This window comes from Benincasa hispida, chromosome 7 (genome assembly GCF_027475165.1).
Source record: "Benincasa hispida cultivar pf3 chromosome 7, pf3_genome.v1.1, whole genome shotgun sequence".
NCBI classification, from domain to species: domain Eukaryota; kingdom Viridiplantae; phylum Streptophyta; class Magnoliopsida; order Cucurbitales; family Cucurbitaceae; genus Benincasa; species Benincasa hispida.
Window position 1 is genome coordinate 48,038,519 of NC_143484.1, and position 24,475 is coordinate 48,062,993.

Below are 24,475 nucleotides of genomic sequence, written 5' to 3' on the forward strand. Positions count from 1 at the left end.
CCCCTTTTAATCTTGGGCGTATTGTAGCTTGTGCGACCAAGTTGCAAACAATATTTAAAGTATAGGTGATGCGTCGAAAGTCAATATTGACCCCGAGATAGAAAGGTTATCTGTCGCATGAGCTGGAAGCAATCTTAGGCACATGTCAACCATCATATGTCCAACAATTGCTGGATGCTTCAATGGTCAGGACAACGAGTCTCGACCTAAGCAGTTGAGATCAAATCTTCTGCATGGAAGACTCCTTGTAGTGGCTTCACTCCAATTTCTCCAAGGACGTCTTCTACTCTATCTTTACTTTGCTTTCCTAGTTAACTTTATTTATTTTATTATTGTTATTTTGGATATGCGGCAGATTCCTTGGTTGTGGTGCGTTTGCTCCTTGTAGGTGCGATAATAACTCTCTTCAGTGCACAGTTACAACGGAAGAATCCCCCTCATCCTTCAACGCATGGCTTCAATCGCATGAACTTCAATGCATTATCGCATGTGTATTTCTACTTAAGGTTCTTTTTTTGTTATCTTTTATGTATTATCCTTTTGAAATTCTCCCTGTCTGATTGCGTTCCTTTGCGATGCATCGATGATGGTACACCGCATCCACTAACTAGGCATCGCAAGGCGCTCTTTACTTTTAATAGCCTCTTTAAATTTTGACAATCTGAGTTTTATTATGTGCAAACCCTTGCTCAAACATTTGTTACCACATTCCTGTTGAATTTTTTTTAGCTTGCGGTGAGAATGTTACCAACCTCTAAGTTTGGGGATGGCAGCGTCTCGAAGAATTGCGTTCATTACATTGTGATCATTCCTATAAAAAAAAGAATTTTAAAAATAATATTCCACTGTCAACGCAATGGGGAAACCCATGTTGATAAGAGTTAAGTAATGAAAGGCACTTATCCGTAGTTGGATGTCCGCATGACACCCGTGGGGGCAAGCCAAAATGAAGGTAAGTCGCTAGGATCAACGCATATGCACAACTCCTCTGTCTGGCGCAAGCCAAATTAAGCAAGACATGAGTTGAGTTGAATATGGAACGCAACCGAAGTTGGATACCCGCATGACACACGTTGGGGTAAGCCAAAACGAAGAGTGTAACTAGGTTCAACGTCGCATTCGAATAAATAATCGCATAATCTTGATTTGTTTTGAACGAACGCATTCTCAAGAGCTGAACACAAAGTTGCGAAGAATGAATAAAAAGTTTTTGAGCAAAGGCTTGTCGAATTTAAGTTTAGAAAAGATTTCTTTGAAGAAGAAGCCAAAATGGAGGAGAGCATTGCGGCCATGGTTAGAGGTACGAATAAATTATATTCTGGGAGGCTGGTCATCGCAAAGGAACGCTAGAAGGTGAGCTAAGAAATTCTTGAGTATAACGCATGCTTGAAGACAAGCATGAGCTGGAAGTTGTGATGATCGAATGCGTCCGTCGCATGGAAGTTGCGGTCGTCAAACGAATGCAGTAATCACTTGGAGATTGTGGCCACGGAGTGATAACCTTAAATAGAAGGGTGATCGCAAGATGGGTAGAATGCGTTGATATTTCAGTTGAATCAAGCTCGGACGCATACTTTGGAAGTATCAACAAGATAAGATGATGTGACATTGCCCATACCGCGACAAAGGCAGCAGTGAGAGATAACGCAATCATGATTGTTGTCGGCATGATTACTGTCGGCGTTTAAACTCTATAAATAGCCCTTTGGACCTTTATTTCAAGAGATCTGAATTTCTACCTTAAGGCAGAGGTTTGCGATCACAGATAAGGGCATGAGCGAGATTTTTTGTGAGGATTCTTCATCTCCATAAACCAATCCGAGTGACGACCGGAGCTTTCGTCGGAGATAGAGCTCGAGAGAGAGACGTCTCCACCATCCATCCATGGCACCACCAGCAGCCTTGACGCAGAGCCTTTCATTTCTTCTCTAAACTCTATATTATATTACATTTTAACTTAAGATATTAAGACACTTTGTAATCAATGCATATCTTGATTCCTTCGATGCCATCTTCTTCATCGTCTTTATTTTTATCATCGTTTACCTTCATCGTTTATTTCTCAAAGGCGATCGCATACTTAATCGTGTAGCCTAGAGATAGGACGCATGTAGCAACCCACCGAGAGGTGTGCGTTGTGCGAGTATAGTGAGTTAATCCTCTTTGCTTGGTGAAAGGTTGTAGCAACGCTTGTCGATGGGTTGCTGCAAAGCTTGTCTATAAGTTAATTAGCTGCATCTAACTGCTTGAGAAGGTAAGTGATGGAATGCACTAAAGCAAACTATGCATTTTTCATAGAGATAGGCACGGTCTTATGCTCGACGCAACCATGCACTACAGAGATATAGTCATGCGGCTGACCACCGAGAGGTGTGCGATGCGTTAATGTGACAAGCTGGGATTACTCATCGCAAGTTTTGATTTAAGATAATAAACGTTACTATGCGTTAACAGTTGTTGTGTATCTACCAATTCTCATCGCAAGTCTTCTATTGCTCAATCTGTTTAGTTAGGAGTAGGAGTAGTGTGTAATCTATTAAACTTCTTCTTTTTACTTTTATTCATCGCCTCAAACGCATTGCTTCACAAGCATTATTGAGTGACAAGTCTCTGTGTTCGACCTCAGATTACCCGAGATACTTGCGTTTTTGTTATACTTGGCGAGAAGGCAAGAAAACTTGTGATAGGAGCGCATGGTCATTACATATTAGATTAATGCATACAGCACACAATATTGCGTTCACCCAAATTTTCCTCAACAGTCATTAAACTTGTAAAACTAGGGTTATAGACTCAACCGATATATAATCCTGTCGAAGGTTGGGGGTATTTAAGTTGATGGTCTACGGAACACCTCCTACTTTGGGATTATGGCTGAATAATTGAGCGTTGGTAACCAATTTTATGAGTATTCGTAAGCAATGTGAGGTAATAAAAGCGTTTATCACCTAGACATCATAGGTTTAAGTCCATTTATAAGAGTTATACATGGATAAACCATATAGACTTAGGGTTATTTTTATTAGCTGGAAAAGAACCTAAGTACAAGGTTACCCAAACATTAGAACCTTTCAATGGTAGTGAATAACTTCTATATGATAGAGTTATTAGAAAATTTCAATGGGAGATTAATAACATACGCGGTATGTTATTCTTAGCTCTCGCGTCCCTAAGAGTTCACAGTCTGGATTTAAATGGTACTTCGTGTCACCCTGGAAGTGACCTCCCTACGGAGAGTATTTTTTAGCTTAAATTTAGACTCGGGTGAATAAGGGGAAGTTATTCGAACATAAATCTAGTGTATGATTTCAACTGCCACGTCTCCACGTAGTTCACACTGTGAGATTCATATGACGTTTTGTGTCACCCTGGAAGTGACCTCCCTACGAAGAACGGATGTATGCGTCAATACCAAGGTGAACGGAGGAAGTAGTTCATAGTAAGTGGGTGAAGAAAATGTGTCAACATATCCTACAGTCTCCTCCATTAGTCTGAACCATGAGATTCTTATGTTGTGCCTGCTGGTTAGCTTTAAGCGGCCCTTTGCTAGTCGTTTAACGACGGCTATCCCCACAGAGGGTTGTAACATAGGATTCGGAATAACTCAGGCTTCAATAAAATGAATAGGGTTTTATAGTTCCGTCTTGGGTATTGTTTTCCATTTCGGAGCGATACTCATACCGTTCTATAAGATCCGAAAATGGCGGGTCTACACTTACAGAATTATTAAGTATTAATAATGTCTGGCCAAAAGCGGTACCTAAATGACTATCGGAATATGAGTTATTCTGGAGGTAGTATTTAGTCAATAATGTCTTGATGTAGTATCGTTGCAAAAGAATAATCTTGGGTAAATTATTAAAATTGTTAAGACTTGATTGGATATTTAAATTTCAGAATGACAAGTTCAATAATACAAGTGTTGGCGTCAAATAAATTTATTGGGGATAATTATGTGAATTAGAAATCAAATTTGAACACGATACTTGTGATAGACGATTTGCGGTTTGTCTCAACTGAGGATTGTCCTCCCATTCCTAGCTCTAACACAAACCAAAATGTTCGTGATGTATATGACAGATGGGTCAAGGCTAATGATATAGCCCGTGCTTATATCTTTGCTAGCTTGATGTGTTGACAAAAGAAGTATGAGGATATGAGTACTGCCAAAGAGATTATAGAATCTCTGTGAGGGATGCCATTAAGTACGTTTACAACAATCGCATCAAAGTGGGAACTAATGTTTGTGAACATGTCCTGGACATGATGGTCCACTTTAATATGGCAAAAATAAACGGTGTTGTCATGAACGAGAGAAGTCAAGTTGGTTTTATTCTAGAATCTCTACTGAAGAGTTTTTTGCAATTTTGAATGCATTAATGAATAAAATTTGACTACTCTGCTGAATGAGCTACAGGCTTACCAGAAAATATTGAGAACAAAGAGTCTGGTACCAGAAGTAAATGTTACTACTGCCAAGAAAAAAGGAAAGTATTCTTGTGAAGAAAGGAAAAGGGAAAGGGAAAAAGAAGCCTACTAGATTGAAAGGCAAGGATAGCGCTGCAAAAGAAAATGTTTCCATTGCAATGAAGAAGGGCACTAGAGGAGACACTGCCCTCAATATCTTGTCGAAAAAAGAGCAGAGAAAAGGTAACTAGGCAAACTTGACCCTGGGATCATTTGCTCAACTCATCTAGTGGGAGAAGTTGCTATTTGTATTTAATTGTTAAAACTTGTATAGAACAAATTGTATATATTTTTGGGATAAATGAAATGTTCATTTTCAAAAATTATGTTTGTTCTAGTAACCTCTGTTGAGAATCAAATTGTTAAAAGCCATTTGTAGATATTCAGATATCTAAATGGCTAGATCAAAGTACAGAAAGTTTAAAGATTTCTAGATCTGATTGTTAACAAAGAGTTGTTGAGACAGGTCAGATGCATCTTGTTCAAAGAGTTGAGAGTACCTCAATGTAGTAGGAGGAAAGTGTGCTTCCTGGCCATTATTGAGATTAAGATGCAATCCCCTTATAGTTTTATCTAAAGCCTATTGTATATTAAAATGTTTACAATAATTCTCTCGGCTAAAGTGTTTGAGAATTACCTAGTAGGACTAGGAATACCAGATAACCTAGGCAAGTGGGAGAAATATCGGGTATAGAGATATCGAATGGTAAAAGATGGGTATGGGATGCCCTAGTTTATTGTATTTCTCTATAAAACTCAGAAACTCAATCTTATATATCGGATGTATAAGTTACCACTGGAGTTTTAGTCCAAGTGGGAGTTTATTGGGTTTTATGTCCTAAAACTCGTGGTATGTAAACAATGGAGCTTATTCTGAAAATTCAATAAAGGTGTTATTGAATAGATCTATTGCTTGAATAGAAATCCAATAAACTTAAAAGTCCCTTGACTATTAGATGAGTACTTGAACTTTATGTGGAGACATAAAGGTGGATCAGGTTCGAGTAAATAGTCAAAATGATCTATAGTACGTGGATAAGGTTGGGTACCTTATTCTTGTAACACTATTGGATGCGGCCTACTCTGTAGTTGTTACAAGAAGTTGTAAAGTGCTACAAACGTATCCTAATTTGTTCATGTTGGACATGAGGAGTGAGGGTGTCCTTGTGCAAAAGAGTTTGTACAAGATCAGACCACGAAATAAGTCACTCTTACTTTATAACGTTGTTTACTGTTTAACACTGACTATTTCAAAGCGATGACCTAGGTAACTTGACCTTAATCCTGAGCTAACTATGAACTTCTGTTTATCTGGGATTGCCCTTAGATTTGCATAGGTGAGGGTTGGCTCAACAGCGCTAACTCAATATGACTGCCATTTCAGGGGTAAGACTGAATAGATAGCTGGAGACATAGGGTGCAAGAGGAAATTCACACTGACCCACTTTAGGGATAGTAGAGAGGTTGTTCCCTTAAGTGATGATTCTAGAGTTTGAACAAGGGATTCCGCCCTCTCATTTGGCATGAGAGGGAGTCGGTTTTGTGACTGGATCGCAAAAGAATTGTTCATTAGGGGATCAGTGGGGACTTAAAGAACAAGAGGTAATTTCGAGGGTAAAATAGAGATTTGACCTAGCCGTTATTACAAACAACCTGTGAAGGGTTAACTTACTAATCATGGTTATATCGAGTGGACATAATATCTCTACAGTGAGGGGAGTTCAACTATGGGCTTTAGTGGAGTAACCTATTAGTTAATGAATGGGGAATATATCGGTCTAATGAGTTTAGCCGATTAATCTCGGATCATTGGAGCTCATGATCTGTAAGTCCATGAGGTCCCCCTACTAGCTCGGAAATGGATTAGCTCTAGAGTAGCATGATAAGTTAATTTGAAATGTTCAAATTAGAATCAAACGAAATTAGAGAATATATATTTAAATATGATTTAAATATATGAAGATAAATTTGTGTAAAAATTAATTTAATATTGGATATTAAATTAATTGTAATTATTTAAATTGTATAAATAATTATTTATTAATTTTATTAGAAAATTGATTTATGAAATTAATTTGTAAAATTAATAAATTTTTTATTTTTGAAATAAAATATGATTTTAAAATCAAAATAGATTTTGGAAATTGAAAAAAATACACAAAATTGAAAGTGGGATTTTGAAAGTTCTAGCTTACAAGGAACCCACCTTCTCCTTTGGTTTACTCCAAGCATGAGTTGCATCCTATGCAGCACATCTCTTTGCATGATAGTCTGCAATATATTGAAGAGATTGGAGTGAAGAATAAAGGAGGAATCGACTGAGTTTTTGCTAAAAAATTCGAATGAAGAAGGTGTTCTTCAATGGGCTCTATTCAGTGAGTTTTCTCCATATTCTCTTTGATTCCGGCTTATTTTGAGTCCCACAACTCAATCTAGAGCATCACGAGGATAGTAGGGAAGATTTTGTGGTGGTCTACACAAGGATTCGGAGGATTTTGCAGCTGTAAATAGAGATTTCGTTGGTTTGGCCAAGATATGTTCATGAAACCTATTATACTCTGTTTTTAGCATGTTTCTTTTCAATCAAAATTAATGAATTAGAATGCTTATGGATCCTAAACTCTTTCACTGCGTGATGGTGTCGATCCAACAGTTTGTAACTCCTCTGGATCTATCATTCTGACAGGCTATGAGAGAGTGCAGATCAAGTGGCTCGTAAAGATCCTTCAAGCTCTTGTTGTGATTAGAGGTTTGAAAGTCTTTATTGATAGAAGATCATGGGTCTCCTCCCCCGATAACTATGGAATCGGATCGTGTTGATCTTATTAGTATCATTGCTCATAAGAATTGTGATTTGTCGGAGTTGTTAGATTTTATTGAGGAGATCGAAGTCTTGGCCTTTCCGGCTCGAGTGTTGTCTTTCGTTTGGTGTTCGCATTCTGTGAATGGGCTAGCCTACTGTTTTGCTTGTGCAATGGTGTTTTGTGGCGATTGGAGGGTTATTTTATAGCTATTTCTTCTTCTAGCTATGAAAAAAGTTGTTGGAGATTTCTCTTAATATCCAGGTTGTTTTTCCTCAACTATTTAAGTAGAGACTTATGGTCCTAGCTAGTTCTTGGATGAAGTTTCTTTTTAAAAAAAAAAAAAGAAAAAGAAAAAGAAAAAAAGATGAATCTATCCATGCAACACAACCGTATAGTCTCAATAAATTCACATTTAAATAATTAAATTTTACTTTATATAAATATAATTTAGTAGATAAGTCATTAACCATCATCTTAAAGATCGATTCTCCAATTAAAGAAAAATTAAATTTCAGTACATAAATTTAAATTTGGGCTTTATGTATACCAACCAAGGTCCACTGGCGGTTCTTCAGTATAGTCGGGCTTCTCATTATTGCCCAATAGATTCTTTTAATATTCAGCTTCAAACTAATGCCCCTTCTTCTCTTTTCATATTTACCCCCACGACAGTATGATATTTCAAATTTACCCTTGCGTTGTTGCCTTTTTTAAAAAAAAAAAAAATAATAACCGTAACATAAAATTAGGGTTTTTAATTCAATTTGATTTTAGACTTTTAATATGTTTACCATCATCAACATTAAAAAAAACAAAAAGTAATTGTTATTTATACTTTTCTAATACGATAATCTATTTAAACTTCTGACTTCTTAACAAAGAGTGTATATCTTATATCAATAAAATATGTTTATATTGAAATTTTTTTTATTAATTGTGTAACAAATAGATGACATAAATTTTAATGTGCACTTCATGCTAACAAAAGAATGAACCATATTAATTAGGCATTGAGTGAGTATAATAATACTGAAAATAGAAAGAGTTATGTTTTTATATCAAAAAGACTAAAATATATCTTAAAATTTTAAGATCGAAAAATTTTAAAAGACTAAAAATTATGGAGAAAAATGAGACATATTTATAAATATGATTGTATTATAAATATTATGATAATAGAGTTCATTAAATGCTTATGTTTAGTGTTCATTAACCACGTATCATTTTTTCATTTTCTAAAGTATTATCCACATATCTCAACATTACACATTATTAATATCCATGTAATCTACTTCTCTACTTCTCACATTACCTATAAATAGTGACATTTGGTGGACTTTGAAATATACATCGGACAAAATCAAAAAAGATTGGAGAAAGTGGAGAAATCCATCCTTTTTATTTTATTTACTTTTGTTATTTATTTATTTTATTTACTTTTGTTATTTATTTATTTTATTTATTTATATATTATGTTTAATTTATTTTAATATTATATTTTATTAGTATCCGTGTTCCCGTTGTATTTCTTAAGTTTACAATAGATTGATGGTAAAATTGAAATCATTGTTGTACTAAGAAAATTCATTATAATATGAAAGATATTCACATTATCTCAATTTATTATACAAAAGACTGCACTGGCTCAATTCACGATAAAAAAATATATATATATATATTAAATGAGACCAAACTTAAAAATATGCTGTATTTTAGTTTGAATTTTTGGTATAAAAGAATGATATAATTTTGCAACTCTACTCATAAAAATTATTCTATAGATTCTTTTAGTGTAATTTTTAAATTATGGTTCAAGTATAAATTCTAAATTTTGGATGTATTTTAGTTTTAAATGAACCTTTTACTAAACAATAAAAATAAAAAATATATATATATATATATCTAAAAGATTAATTTGAAAGAATGTCCTCTCTGGATCTCTCTTAGAACTACAACAAATTTTTAATAATATTTGAAATTTACATATATTAATAATAATAAGTTTTAAAACTTGAAATATTGAAAAGAAAAAAAAAACAAACTCCCAAATTAAGATTAAAAGATAAACCAAAAAAAATTGTAAATATATATACATATATATATATAGATGAAATGATAAAAAAAAGTAAACAAAAACAACTTTTAATTTGTTAAAAAAAACAAGAAAATTTGGAGAAAAAAAAAAGTATATTCAATCTTTTGAGTAGATTGAATTAAATAAAAAAAAAAATCAATTGTGTATTGTGAAGTGAGCCAGTTCATTCTCTTTTAAAAACGAAAATGTATAGACAAAAAATCAACTTTATGTTTGCAAATATTTCTATAATTCCCTATTTTTATCGATGCTTTCAAAATATCATAAAATAACTCTGATTTGGATTGGTTTAAAAAAAATTTCAAAAAATCCATTTTTATTTGAATTTTTTTATAAAATTGATTAAAATATACTTAAAAACTATTTTAAATGGTTGCTAAACACTCTAATTTATTTTTAAATGATTTATTTTTAAAATTAAACACCTTAAAATGTAATCCAAACCTACTTAATCTATAATTAAAATATAGTGTCATCCCATGAAATAAAAAGTAAAAATAAAATAAAATAAAAATATACTTAAAAAATTTGTCTGTAATTGGAGTTTTAATTTGAACATTATGAAGTGCTTAAAAAATTCTTAAACTCCTAATTTTGTATCTACAAAATATCTAGTATATTCAACTATTTATTAAACTTAATGGATCTTTAATATAAAATGAATATTATATTATAATAAAACTCCAAAACATTTAATTTTGTATTCGATAAAAAAGTTGCATGAACATATATTAAATAACCAAAAGTAAAAGTTAAATGATTTATTATGCACTTCTTAAAGCTATTAAATAAATTTGATAGTTCAACAAATACACGGATTTTAAAATTTATAAATATATAAAACGTAAATTTAAAAGTTAAAAACTAAACTTATTAGAACTTTTATCTCCAAAACTTTGTTAGTATTTTCATGCATATAGATCACCAATTTTCCTATTTTAAATTTTTAAATAATGTTACATTAAAATTGTTTGTATGTTGACTAACTTTTAACTAAAATGTGAAGAGTTGTTTTTCCCCTATGAATGATATACACACATACATAGTACGCATTATTTATTATATGCACCACAAATTATCATCAAATACATTATTTAATGTGTATTTTTTTCCCCTTAGCAGTCTCATTCAGTGTCACTTTGAACAAGAAAGAAGAATCTAATATGTTGGCTTGTGAGGAACTTAAATATACTTTTTTTAATAAAAAAAAAAATGTGTTAAATCATATATAAAAAAATCCCAAGTTGATTTTAATTATATTCTCAATTTTGAAAATTTTGATTTGAACTTTGAATTTTGATTTTTTTCTACCTATAAATTTAAGGATAGAAATCTATAAAATTATTTTGAAATAAACTTTAAACACTTCGATCCGTCTGATAATCATTTAGATCCCGTTTGTAACAAATTGATTTTTTGTTTTTGTTTTTAAAAATTGAGCCTATTTTATACATATTTTTTACAATGACTTGCATATTTCTTAAATATAATGGTTGAATTTTTAACCAAATTCAAAAAATAAAAATAACTATTTGAAAGTTACTTTTTTAGTTCTCAAAATTTGGCTTGGTTTTTTAAACCATCGGTGAAAGTAGATAACTAAAAAAGAAATTTTGATGTGAAAATAGTGTCCATAGGCTTAATTTTCAAAAACAAAACAAAAAAACTAGTTATTTGTTTTTGTTTTTGAAAATTAAATACTATTTTCACCTCCAAATTTTATCGGTTGTTATCTACTTTTTTTAATGGTTTAAAAATCAAGGAAAATTTTGAAAATTAAAAAAAAAAAAATAAGTTTCAAAATTTTATTTTTATTTTTAAAATTTAGTCAAGAATTCAACCATTATACTTAATAAATATGAAAATTCTTAGAAGAAATTGAAAATTCTTATAAGAAATTGAGAGAAGTAAATTTAATTTTAAAAATAAAATGATTGTCAAACGAATCTAATTAATTTTGACGTATGTTTAACGTAATACGTGCAATCAAAGGCCATTTATTGACATTAGGATAATAAGAAAATAATTCCTCCACCTCATCCCTGACCTAATCCATTTATTTTTTTAATCCAATTAATTAAGTAGATGAGAAGGCCGCTCACCCTTTATAAATAATTTTAGTTTTGTTGATTTTTTTTTAAATAATATTATTTTAATATATATTGACAAAAATATAATAAGATTGAAAGTATTTTTTAATATAGGTCTTTACAGAAACTATTGATAAACTTAAATTATATATTTAATCTACAATGAAAACATAATTATTTTGCACTCATATTAAAAAAATGTTATGATATAAAAGAAGATTTACAATTTGAAAATGAAAGTTTACATGAAATTTTAAAATGACCCCCTTGGCCCTTATCCCTCATGGGATTATCTTCGTGTCCCCCTAAATTAGGTTCACTCTATTGTCGTTGTCGTCTACGACGAATACGTCTTTAATCGGTGTTAGCAACATTGAGTCGTCTAGTTTGTTGAATAATACATTCTATGTTGACCAATGTTTGCTGACACATTGAACCCAAGTCTGGTAAGTTGTTCTGCATTTAATATTGTTGTACATCTCCGATAAATTTTTTTTGTACAATCAAAAAAATAAATATTAAACAATATTCATATCATATATATGGAAGATGTCTGATTTTATATCTCTTACCATGCAGTAATAGTAAGCGTCGTCAGGTATGATAAACCGCCTCGTGATTGAATTGTACCAGGAAAAGTAATCATCTGATATAGCTGGCCCATTTGTTAATTCTCACTGTGCACAATGATCATGTCGTCCATGCCAGTAGGATATATTCCACATGGATTCGACGCCAGTCTTGGTCGTGCTTACCTCTCAAATAGATCTGGTGTAGCTGGGAGTGTATAGGACAACGAAGGTATCGTTTGTCGTAGATGGAACTGTCTCAACACACGATCTGGATGATGCCACTCTACTATATGGACGCATATAAGAGGGTTAATGGTCAACCAGATGTCTTCACCATTACGATAGTAATCAGGTAAGGATGACCAAATTTGTTGTGTGTATGGCGTCCAAATAATCTGACAAAAAAAAAAAGATAAATATACATCTAAAATATTTTAAATATTCATTTATATATACATTTGTTACCTGACTGTACATCAGTCTATCAAATATTTTTCGGTACACGAGCAACATATTTGCTGCTGTTCAGAGGCAGCTAATACACCACTCCATCTAAAAGTATAAAAAATACAATTACTTTATATACTTATATAAAATGGTAACAAAATAAATATATAAATGAAATAATACCTGACACTAAGTGGACGATGATATGGGGCCTGTAACTGAACTTGTGGTGCTATAATTGGAAATCGATCATAAGCCCACACCTATAGTAGTATCAGTGACCCCGCTATTTCCAATGCTTGTGCATTGGTAGCCCGACAAAGTTTTCTATACAACCATGCAAGACATGCACCACCCCACGAGTATGTACTAACGTGCTCGAAATCAGACAGTAGCGGGAGGAACATGAGATGTATTAGAGTATTTGACTTGTCAGCGAACAAAAATTCTCCAATAAGTTGCATGATGTATGCTCGTGCATACCTACGTACGCTGATGTCGTCGGCATCGGGAGGTAATTCTGGAAACTGGGACGCCAACCAGGGGATACTCAATCTTGATCCTTTCAGATCATCTGGTAGAACGCTTAAGAGCTCTTCACAAACGTTCTTCCAGTCATACTGTAGTGAACCTGTCAATGGTTACCCATCCACTCGTAACCCAAATTGTATGGCAACCTTCTGCAGCGTAATTGTACATTCCCCACAAGGCAGGTGAAATATGTGGGTTTCTGGTAACGCGCAATTAGAGCAGTAATAAGGTGTCAATCAAGCTGAATAAAACCGATTTGTGCAACCCCAAGAAAACCTGCCTGCTCAACATAGGGAATAATGCGGTGATCAAATGGGATGGTATGCTGTGCAAATGCCTCCCTTCTCCAACAACTCAACACTATTGTGGAAGAACTATCCCATACTGATTGTGAATGATGCGCATTTTGTTGGTATAATTGTATAGGATTAGAAGGACCAAACTCCATTACCTAACAAGTACAAATTACATTACATAATAAAATCCATCACATAAAAGATACATAAAAATATACAATTACATGAAAAATAAATTCATTACATAAAAAGTACAATTACATAAAAAATATAAGTACATAAAAGATACAATTACATGAAAAATATAAGTACATAAAATATACAATTACATAAAAAATATAAGTACATAAAATATATAATTACATAAAAAAATATAAGTACATAAAATATACAATTATAATTAACATCCCATTTATAAAAATCTTGTTTTTCAGTTACCTATTTTTTTTAACATTATAATTTTGTAAACATAAATGTATTATTATCCAAATCTTTAAAAACAAGTTTTTACTAACTATTTTAATTTCAAAATTTTAGTTTAGATTTTGAATTTCTTTTAATAAAAAAAAGTAGAAGATAATATAAAGAAATACATAGCCGAAAGTAGTATTAATATAAACTAAAAAAAATCAAAAACAGAAAATTATAAACAAAACAATTATGGAATACATCTTAATTTTTCATACAAAATAGTTTCATTTAAAACCTTTTTTGTCAATAATATCAAGATGATATTGATTTATCTTTAATTCACTAATCCTAACTATTATGAAACCACATACAAGTTAATAATTAAGATTTTATTTTATTTTTTATTTTGACTTTAAATATTAGAAGACTAAAATTTCATATTTACAATAAAAACAATGTATTAATAAAATACAACAGTTAACATTATCCAAGGTCAAACGTTCAAAAGTAACCACGTTTATATTTTTTTACACATATATAGCATTTAATAATCTTTTAATTCTATTCAATAATTTGCCTAACAGTCAAATGACAGATGGTTTACTATTATTAACTTTTTATGCTTCAATGGTTAATGATTGGTATTTGTGATTACAAATAATCATTTTAATGTACATGTTTTTACTATTACTCCACTCTTTTTTTAGAATTAATTTTACCATAGTATTTTTTTTTTTTTGAGTAAGAATTGTTATCTTAGTAATTTAAAGTTATAATCATTTTGATTATTGTTTGCATAACCTTTATCCAAAATTCAATTGTCAATTTGAATATAGCTATTGTGTGATTGCAAAAGCTTTTTAATGATTCTTTTATTTTAAATTAATGATGAATAAATCCAAAAATTGTTCTTAACCATTATGAAAAAAATGGATTACTATAAATTAGGTCTTCTCCGGACAATTTTTTATTTTTTATTTTATCTTTTAAGAAATTATTGATTTCATATATATAGTAAATATTTTCACACAACTCATTTGTCATTCCTCCTAATTTTATAATTAAATTGATTAGTTAAATGCAATTTTTTTAAAAGAAAAATAACACGATCTTTTATATATATATATATATATATATATATATATATATATATATCATTTAAAAAGTTGTATTATTAAAAAAAAAATCTGAGTTAATTTTCTTCTAACATTGTGGAAGTGGTGAAAAGACAAATGATAAAATTACAAATTTATTTGAAAGAATATAAGTATTTTAATTAACAGTGTATTATTAACCTATAAAAACAGGTTTTATTGTTTAAAACTAAAAAGCACATAAACAAAACAAGAGTCAAATAAATACAATAAATAAAGGAATTAATCTTAAAAGAGAAATGAATTTAATAAAACATATTTAGTAGGTAGCAAAAAGGAAATGGTTTAGGTGTGTATAAAAGCCTGCATTATTCATAGACACTGGGTGTGGGTGTTTTTGGTCTCTGTTGAGGGAATCCATGACGGTGGTTAAAGCGGTGGCTCTGTGTGGGTCTCTTCGTAAGGCTTCATATAATCGTGGCCTTATTCGAGCCGGTAATCCCTCCTTTTTAATGTTAATCATAATTAATTTTCAGTTGAGACTTAATTAATGAAATTTTGGCTGTTGTTGAATGGATTAATAATGGTGATTAGCGGTGGAGATTTGTAAGGAATCCATTGAGCTTGAGGGGATTGAAATTGAGTATCTGGAAGTGGAGCCTTTGCCGATGCTTAATACGGATCTTGAAACTCCGCCCTCAGGTTTTCCGGCGGTGGTTGAGGCTTTCCGGCAGAAGATCCGTGATTCCGATTGTATTCTCTTTGCCTCTCCTGAGTATAATTACTCCATTGCCGGTCTCTCTCTCTCTCTCTTAACAAGCTCTGCTACTAATTGTTTTTTAAGTAATATAACACTTCTTCTTCTTCTTCTTCTTTTTGTTAAAATATTATTTTAGATTTTCTATTTTGATTTTTTTTTTATTTTAGTTTTAGCATGCCCAATAAATCTTAAATCAAGTCCTTTAAAAAAAAGTAAATATAAGATAGAAGATTCAAACCAAAAACCTCTCAAGAGTTAATGCATACTCGGACATCAGTTGAATTGTGCTAGTTTTGACAATTCTTTAAGAGTTGTTTTTAAATATAGAAAAATGAACCAAAATATTTACAAAATATAACAAAATTTTAAAACTATCGATGATAGACGTTGATAGACATTGATAGAAATCTATCCGTGTCTATCATTGATAGTTATAAAATTTTGCTATATTTTGTAAATATTTTCAATAGTTTTACTATTTGAAATAATTCCCATTCTTTAATGACGTATATATATTTTTAATAATAATACTATTTCTCTTATGTATGAAAATATAATAGGTGAATTTCTTTTCAAATTTTTTTAAAAAATCAACAATAAGCTAGCAATATAAATATTAAATCGAGTCATTTGAAGGTAGAAGGATTGAAATTGAACGACTTTCAAATTAAAGGACCAAAATGATATATTAATTTTTATTAGGAGAGGAACCAATAAATCAACTTTCTCAACAAAAATTAAAATATCATTTTGGTCCGTTATGGATCATACCGACACTTTCTTTGAAACACGCTTCAATTTATTATTATTTTTTTTTTAAATAATTTTAATGGGTCAAAGTGGAATTTACCACTTTTTAATATTTAAAAGCTTTAATCAAACACTATCATTAAAGAAAACATTTTAGTACATTAAAGCAAACCTTGGCCAAGAAATTTTATGTTTCGCTTTTTGTTCATGGGCTTCTTTTCATTTTGGTGGGTTTGAATTTTTAGAATGTCTAGTTTAATCCATACATAAATAATTGTTTAGATTTTTAAATTTTTTAAATGTCAATTTTAGTCTTTAAAATCTTTTAAAATAATTATTTGCTTCATTTGTTATCTTATTTTGTCATCTAATATTCACTTATGCAATATTGGCTTTCAACTTTATGTTATTGAATATATATTATTCCTATTAATATGTTGGTACAAAAATAGATGTAAGAGCTAAAACCATTATAAATCACAATGTTTAAAGATTTAAATAGATATTAAGAAAAAAACTTAAAATAAGATTGACCTTTTTTTATTGGGTGGGGAATAATGAAAATCATTCGATATACCCTTGTAGTTCGTCTTTAACAAAGTTAAAAAGTTATTCTTTCATATGGAAATTCGGAATTACATTCCTTATTTGTAAGGAATTTGATTCCTGAGGAGAAAAAAAATAAATAAATCTTGATTTTCAAATTTGTACATCCAATCAATTTTCTTAAAATTTCAATATTATTATATTTCTCTATTTCTTTGATATGTCCTAGTTTAAATTGATTGTCCTTCTAAAATTAGATAATTATTATTTTGATATGAATTCATATTTAAAGTTTTACTCAAACACCAGCAATCAATTACAAGCAATCCTTAATTTGTAAGAATTAACCAAAAAGAAACAGAAAAAGAAATCCCTTTAATTTCAAGTTGAATTTCCCATTTTTCTTAAATTTTCAATATTTATGTTTATATCCATTGTTCTCGATAAGTGCTACAATAAATTGATTGGACACCTTCCCAAATAAGACAAAATATTTCATAATAATAACATAAATTTTCATAAATAGAAAAATTGTCAAACTATTTAAAAAATAATAAAAAAAAATTGATAGACACTGATAGACGTCTATCAGCCTCTATAAAAAGGTATTAGAATTTTACGTGTAAATAATTTTTCTTATTTTTCTATTTTTGAAAATCCTTTTTCATAATAATGGTACATCAAACGACGTTTAAATCCTTTTCTAGATTGGTTGTATTTTAGTTCAATTTTCAAAAATATTTATTAAAATAAAATACAAAAAGTTACTATTTTAATATTTATCATTATTCGATTCATATGAATGACATATAATTTTGAATATGTATATACTACCGCTTATGATTATAAAAAAAAGGTCTATTATTGTTGACAAAATTACTTAAGAAATGAAATAGAAAAAAGAAAAAGAAAAAGAAATTCTTATAAATAGAAAAATATTAAAAATATTTATATTTTATAACAAAAAAATTTCAATAGTATAACACACTTTTAGAACTTTTTACGATAGATTGTAAATATTTTTAAATATTTTTTATATTTAAAAAGGCTTCGAAAAAAAACTAAGAAAAAAATATGTTTGGAAGTCTCAAAATTGAAGTATAACAAATCTAAAATTTAAAGAAGTTTTTTATTTTTGTCTTTCTAGTTTTAAATTTCGTTTTATTTTAATCTATTTATTTTTAATTTTCTAATTTTAATAATCTTCAATAACTTTTAAATTTAATAATCGAAAATTAACTTTTATTCAAATGAGTTAAATGATAATGATAATTTTCATGAAAAAAAATATAAACAATTTTATAAAAAGATGCTCATTTGAGAGAAAATCATCAACAATTGAAAAAACTAAATGCATAATTAAATTTAAGATTTATGGAAAGTTTTTTCTTAACAAAAATTGGATAAGTAAAACGACAATGACAAAAATGATTTTTTAACCAAGTAATAGTTTATTTAAATCATTAAAGAGAGGTGCCCACTTCAATAATTATTAAAAATATATATATATATAATTATATATATAAAAAAGAGGAAGTTATAAAATAACAATTAAAAAAAGCAAAATCATTAATGTGTTTGTGTTGCAGCTCCTTTAAAGAATGCAATTGATTGGGCATCAAGGCCACCGAACGCGTTCGCCGGGAAGGCGGCAGCGATAGTGAGTGCCGGCGGCGGGTTCGGCGGCGCGTTGGCACAATTCCATCTCCGGCAAGTGGGAGTGTTCTTAGACCTTCACTTTGTGAACAAGCCTGAGCTTCATGTGAATGCATTTCAACCACCGCTCAAATTCAATGAAAATGGCGACTTGATTGATCAAGAAACCTACCAGAGGTTGAAACAAGTTCTTCTTTCTCTCAAGAACCTTTCCCTACGCCTCCAGTCCAATTAAAAATAATTATACCTTGTTTCGCTTTGTTTTGCTATCTCCAATTCTTGTGTTTTGAATAATAGTAATGATGTGCTTTTTCGTCCTCGACGTCTTAGGTCGTATTTATAGTTTAAGTTTTGTTTCAATTTGGTTCTGGTAGTTTTTATCATAAATCTTATCGAATGACACATCTATCGTTATGAGTGTTATTGTTATTATTTTTTTTTAAATTTTGTTGATTTCGATTATATGACGTGGATGGGTATAGTTTAGGTTTATTTTATATATTATCCTATTTTCCAATGAATTATCAAATAAAATTTTAGGGTTTTGTGATTAGAGATGAAAATAATATGGAAGTACCTATCGCACTATAAAGAATGTTACGAACCATGTCTCGGCAATTCAAAGAACAATTAACATACAGAAATATGACAAAAAAATAACACCAGAGATTGTTAACCCAGTTCGATGATTAACACCTATGTCGGATGGACAGTGTACCCGTGAAAAGATAACTTCACAAAAATAAATGTTATGCAATTACAACATAGTATTTATCTATATTGACAACTCTAATAGAATAGCTCAACCACACACCTAGGCTCCCTCTAGATGAGAGACTCCCTCTCTCAAATACCTAGGTTCCCCGTAAGTAATGATATCAATGACGAACATCGCTCTGGCTCCCCCTAAGATAGAAACTCCCTCTTGGCAAGACATAAGTTTCTCTTAAGCCATGAGACTCCCTCTCACTTGCAACTTATCTTTTCCCTTCAAGTAAAGATCACTTCACTCAATTAACTTAGACTCCCCTAAGCTTGTGATCCCTTCTCAAGAAGACCATTGATGAAGCACATAAACGAATTGGAGTATATCTCCAACCTCACAACAATACAATCTTCATGGCTTAAGAAGATTGACAAAAAACACACTTATGATCAGAGTTTCACGAGACAAACGACACTCCAAATCTTTCATTAGAATGGTTGACCCTCAAACAAAGACTATGCGTCTTTATATACACATAGCAAGGAAGACCAACCCTAACTTTCAAAATTACTTGTGCATAGAAAAGGAAAAGATCTGCAAAAATATTGTAGACAGAATATTCCATATAAGGAAAGTATTTTGCATAGATAGTGTTTCATACGACAATCTTAAACCAGCAAGATCAAATGCAGAGATAGCCTTAATGACATCATATGGATTTAAATAAATATTTGACATCAGATGGATTTAAATAAATATTGCCAATACATAAAGTGTAACAAACTCCCTCTTTGAAAATATTTTTTAAGAATGACAAATAGTAGTCGTCACAAAGTAGAACAAACAAAAATAACAACACCACTAGCAAATGTTAAGAACAACGTAGAGACAAGTCTTTCAGGAAAAAAAAAAAGAAAAGAAAAGAAAAAAGAAGTAGCCAACCAACTCCACCATACTTCCCCTTTTGACATACTAAAAAAAAACAACAACAAACAATTGAAGTATCATTGATCACAAACAACATCATGTGCACTAGAGCTAGCTGATCAAGATCAACGAAGGCCCGCAAAGAAGGGTCAACAAATCATCAACTTCTAACTCCCTGGTAGAAATCCTTTGAAGCAATACCCCAAGCACCCTAGACTCATTAGCCAACACATTGATTTTCTTTTTACCATATGGAGTTTGACAAAACTCCCTAACAGGACCACTATTAGCAATAGGAACATCAATGTGAATAAGATCAAGCACATGCTTGCCTTGATATAAGCGATAGCTGAAAGAAATGGCAGAAGGCACAGGACTTGGAACATCCAAGTCAATTAGGATGTCTGGCTTTTGGGTTAAGAGGATCATACAAATTAGTCGAGAAAAGCATAAAGGAACATTGGTGGCATGAGAACCATTGTGTCTCTTGATCTAGTTGATCATAGACATACTATAGTTGAATTGTGCACCAGTTCCAATTTGATTAAGCAAACTAGTGAGACTGGTAAAGAGACATGATTTGTGAGTTAGATGGGCACCAATTGAAAGGGGAAGGCTTGATTGACAAAAAAAGAAGAGGGAAACTCCTAGAACCTAACAAAGTCACTATCAATGAATTCCCGAGCAATTCTCAACCAACATATGTGATTCATTTCTGTAAAGATTTGATTAATTATTCAATTCAATTTCGACTTTGCTAAAGAGTTTTTTTTTCTAAGAATCAGAAGACTTCGATAAAGATTGAATTTATCCCGAAGTCAAAATGGTGAAAACCTAATACCAACTAATTCAACAGGATATCCAAAAGCAACTAGGTGCCTTTAGACCCCTTTGCCTAATGCGATCGTGCTCTCTTTTGTACCTATTATTTCTAATAAAGAGAAAGAATGTACTTTTTTTTCAACATTGCATCAATAAATGTATTCGTATCGGTAATTAGACTACTTATTATGCCAAAGGGTAGGCGTTAGACTCCTTTTATGCCACCAGATAGGGATTTTCATAATAGAATGTCTCCTTCGATCCCCTCTAATAGTGCATAATTAATTGATCATCTAACATTGACACTGGACATACTTCACACTCAAATTAGAACAAGATAATTGACCTTTGGAAGGCCAAAATGTTTTGACTCCTCCTATTAACTCAAACCTCAGATCAGAAAAAGAAGATCTTTGTTCAATAATACCCTTTGGGACACGACGATCAAGATACTTGTTTATCAGTGTAGCAGTAAAGATGAAGCAATGACCTCTCATATGAACTTTGGAAAACTCAAGACTATCCACCTTTCCAACCGCTTAGGAAGATTAACATAAAACTCACGAATCAAGCAAGGATAGTAACCATAAAGATTCTTAACAGTTTTCACTAAATCAACTTTCACTAACAGATCCATAATCTCAAGGCAGTCGTGAGCTTGTTCAGACACCTCTCTTTCCACATCAATTCTTTTGTTCACAATAAATTTCTACATTTTAGCATTATCTTCAAGGTGAAACGAGATTCCATAAAGGGCCACAACAAATACAGAACTGGAGGAAGACTTTTTCTTGGTTTGTTTAACAAGTTGCTTCTCTTAAGATTTAGAGGGGCTATGAGGGAAACTTTCAAATTCAGGATGGTCATTTTGCTCATCAATCCACTCCTAGTCAGAATTCATCTCATCAACTCTCTATTTAGAGAAGCTTGGACCAATATCACTTATTTTCTTCTTTCTTTTCAGATTAAACTAGTTGCTTGGGATGCTGTCATTAAAAGTGTCACTAGCAGAAATAGAAACATCCTCACTCTCATGGTATTCATCAGAGACATCAGTGTTTTTCTCCTCAAGATCATCAAAATTCAGAGTAGCAGACTCATCAAGATAAGAAATTTTTTTCTCCTGCTCAGAATCATCATACTTAAAGGGCAGAGCTGGCTTCCTAGGACCAAACTCCTTTTGAGCACTATCATCCTTATTCAAATACCTAGATGTAACAACATTTGATAAGACATTAAGAGGATGATCAAACACTTCAAAATTGTCAACATTTGTAGCTTTCTGATTTCTAGGGTTAGAACAATTTTCTTCATAATTAAAAATACTATAAACAAAATCTGTACTCAAACCAACTGAACTAACAAAACCATCTGTTTTAGTAACCCTGGATTCTCTCTCAACATCCTTCTCATTAAGAACATTATGAGCATTTATCATCACATTTTGAATAGAAACAATAGTAGCAGAAAACTTCTCACACACATTAGAACCATTAACAGATCCAGCATACATTGTTTCAACATTTTTATCAACATTTTTGGATACAATAGTCTCATTAGCAATAGGATTCAAGAACTCACTTTTACGCTGGGGAAAAGTAATGACCATACTTGGGCCAACCAGATCTTCCATTGTAAGGGCAAGGGATGTTTCCCCTCATTTCTTCTTCCCTTTTTATTTTGACATCCGAGTAGATCTCTTCCTCTTAGCAATCAGGGAAGGAGCTGTTAGGATTGGTGTCCTAAATCTCTTGTATTCTCATAGTTGGTAAACATTGTATAAATAAATTATTATTAATAAAATAATTGTTATTTTATGAGCATACACTCAATCTAGTAAACTAAGATTCTAGGTTATTTTATGTAATTTAAACAAGTATGTAGAGACATACAGATAGATCTTGTTTAAATAATAACCTAAATGGTCTGTAGTAGATGGATAAGGTTGTGTACCTTATTCTAGTGACACTATGGATACGACCCACTTTGTAGATATTACAAGTGTTGTAAAGTGCTACAAATGATTTGATCTTGATCATTCATGTAGAGACATGTGAACGAGGGTATCCTATACAAAGAGTTTGTATAAGATCGAACCACAAAATGATTAGTTTTATTACATAATATCGTTAATAGTATAGAGACTTTCATTTCACTAGGATGGTCATAGGTGACATGACCTAAATCCTAAGTGAGTTGTGAACTGCTACCTATGAAGGCGTTCCTTTGATTTGTATGGGTGAGAATGGCCAGATTGCCAACTCAATATGTCTACCATTTTGGGATTCATCTGATTGGAGAGCTGGGAACATAACTACACAAGACGAAATCCACTCATTCCCTGATGTTGAGGTAAGTAGATGAATTGCTCCCTTAAGAGCTAAATCCAGGGTTTGAACAATGTGGCCACACCTTCTTTTGGCCCGAGAGGGACTTGGTCATAGTTGCACTATGACTTATTGTTCATTAGAGGAATCAGTGGTACTTAAGAAGTTAGATGTAACTATAGGGGCAAAACGGTAATTTTGGCCCAATTGTACTTACGAGTAATTTGTGAAGGGTCATCACACTATTGACTGGTTATATCCAATAGACACAAAAGTATATATGTAGTGCGAAGAGAGCAGTTGTCGGTCTTTAGGGGAGTGACTGACAGTTAATGGATCTTCGGTAATTTAATTAAAGGGTTTAATTAATTATCCAAGTACCATTGGAGCTTCAATCTACAGGTCCATAAGGTCCTCTCTTTAGCTCAATAGGGATTTTATGATAATTAAATATTGGATTAATTTGAATTGATCAAATTAATTATATATGATATAATTAATTAAATTAATTATATATGATATAATTAATATAATATTTTTGTTACATTATAATATAAAATTATAATTGAAATGAATTAAATATTTGAATATGATTCAAATACTAATTATATGGATGAGATTCATATAATTGAATTTAGTATAAATGTGATTTATATTAAATATCATAAGTAACTGAGAGAAATAAAACTATAGATTATATTGTATTTTATACAATATAAAAACCATAGATTATGTGTTATATTTGATATAACATATAATGTATATATAATAAGGTAGTTATTATATATATATATTAATTAAATTAAATTATTTTAATTTAATTTAATTAATGGGAGGGAGTTACAACTCTCTCCCCTAATCTGTCTCAAAGCAGTACGTGGAACTAAGGGGTCAAAGCAGTTGTTCCATCTTTGGGTTTTCCAAGAAAAAAAAATACAAGAGAAGAAGTTCTTCTTCTTTTTCCTCCTCTCTTCCCTCTCTAAAATTCAAACAAAGCCCACGACTCTTGCTTGAATTCTCAATTCCAAGAGAATACAGAGGGTTCTCAAGTGGTGGTGCCCTTTTTGAGATTTTGAATTCAAAATCCAAATAGAAGCGTTTGTGATCGTGGATCGAGGGCATTACGCGAAGAAGGTGTTCTTCAATAGTAAGTCATTTTTCCCTTAATTTATGT

The 24,475-nt window shown here is 31.2% G+C and overlaps 2 protein-coding genes across 2 annotated transcripts; one reads left to right on the forward strand and one right to left on the reverse strand.

Annotated features, from left to right (window-relative positions):
- Window positions 1-12,738: 12,738 nt before the first annotated feature.
- Window positions 12,739-13,454, reverse strand: LOC150035210 (serine/threonine-protein phosphatase 7 long form homolog). Its single transcript, XM_090315268.1, has 2 exons — window positions 13,283-13,454; window positions 12,739-13,106 (listed from the first exon to the last, which is right to left on the reverse strand). The coding sequence occupies exons 1-2, from the start codon at window positions 13,452-13,454 to the stop codon at window positions 12,739-12,741; spliced, it is 540 nt and encodes a 179-aa protein (XP_090171394.1).
- Window positions 13,455-15,113: 1,659 nt separating this feature from the next.
- Window positions 15,114-18,948, forward strand: LOC120081787 (NAD(P)H:quinone oxidoreductase-like). Its single transcript, XM_039036948.2, has 3 exons — window positions 15,114-15,302; window positions 15,402-15,602; window positions 18,453-18,948. Exons 1-3 carry the CDS (start codon window positions 15,227-15,229, stop codon window positions 18,752-18,754), a joined length of 579 nt encoding a protein of 192 aa, XP_038892876.1. The 5' UTR covers window positions 15,114-15,226; the 3' UTR covers window positions 18,755-18,948.
- Window positions 18,949-24,475: the final 5,527 nt, after the last annotated feature.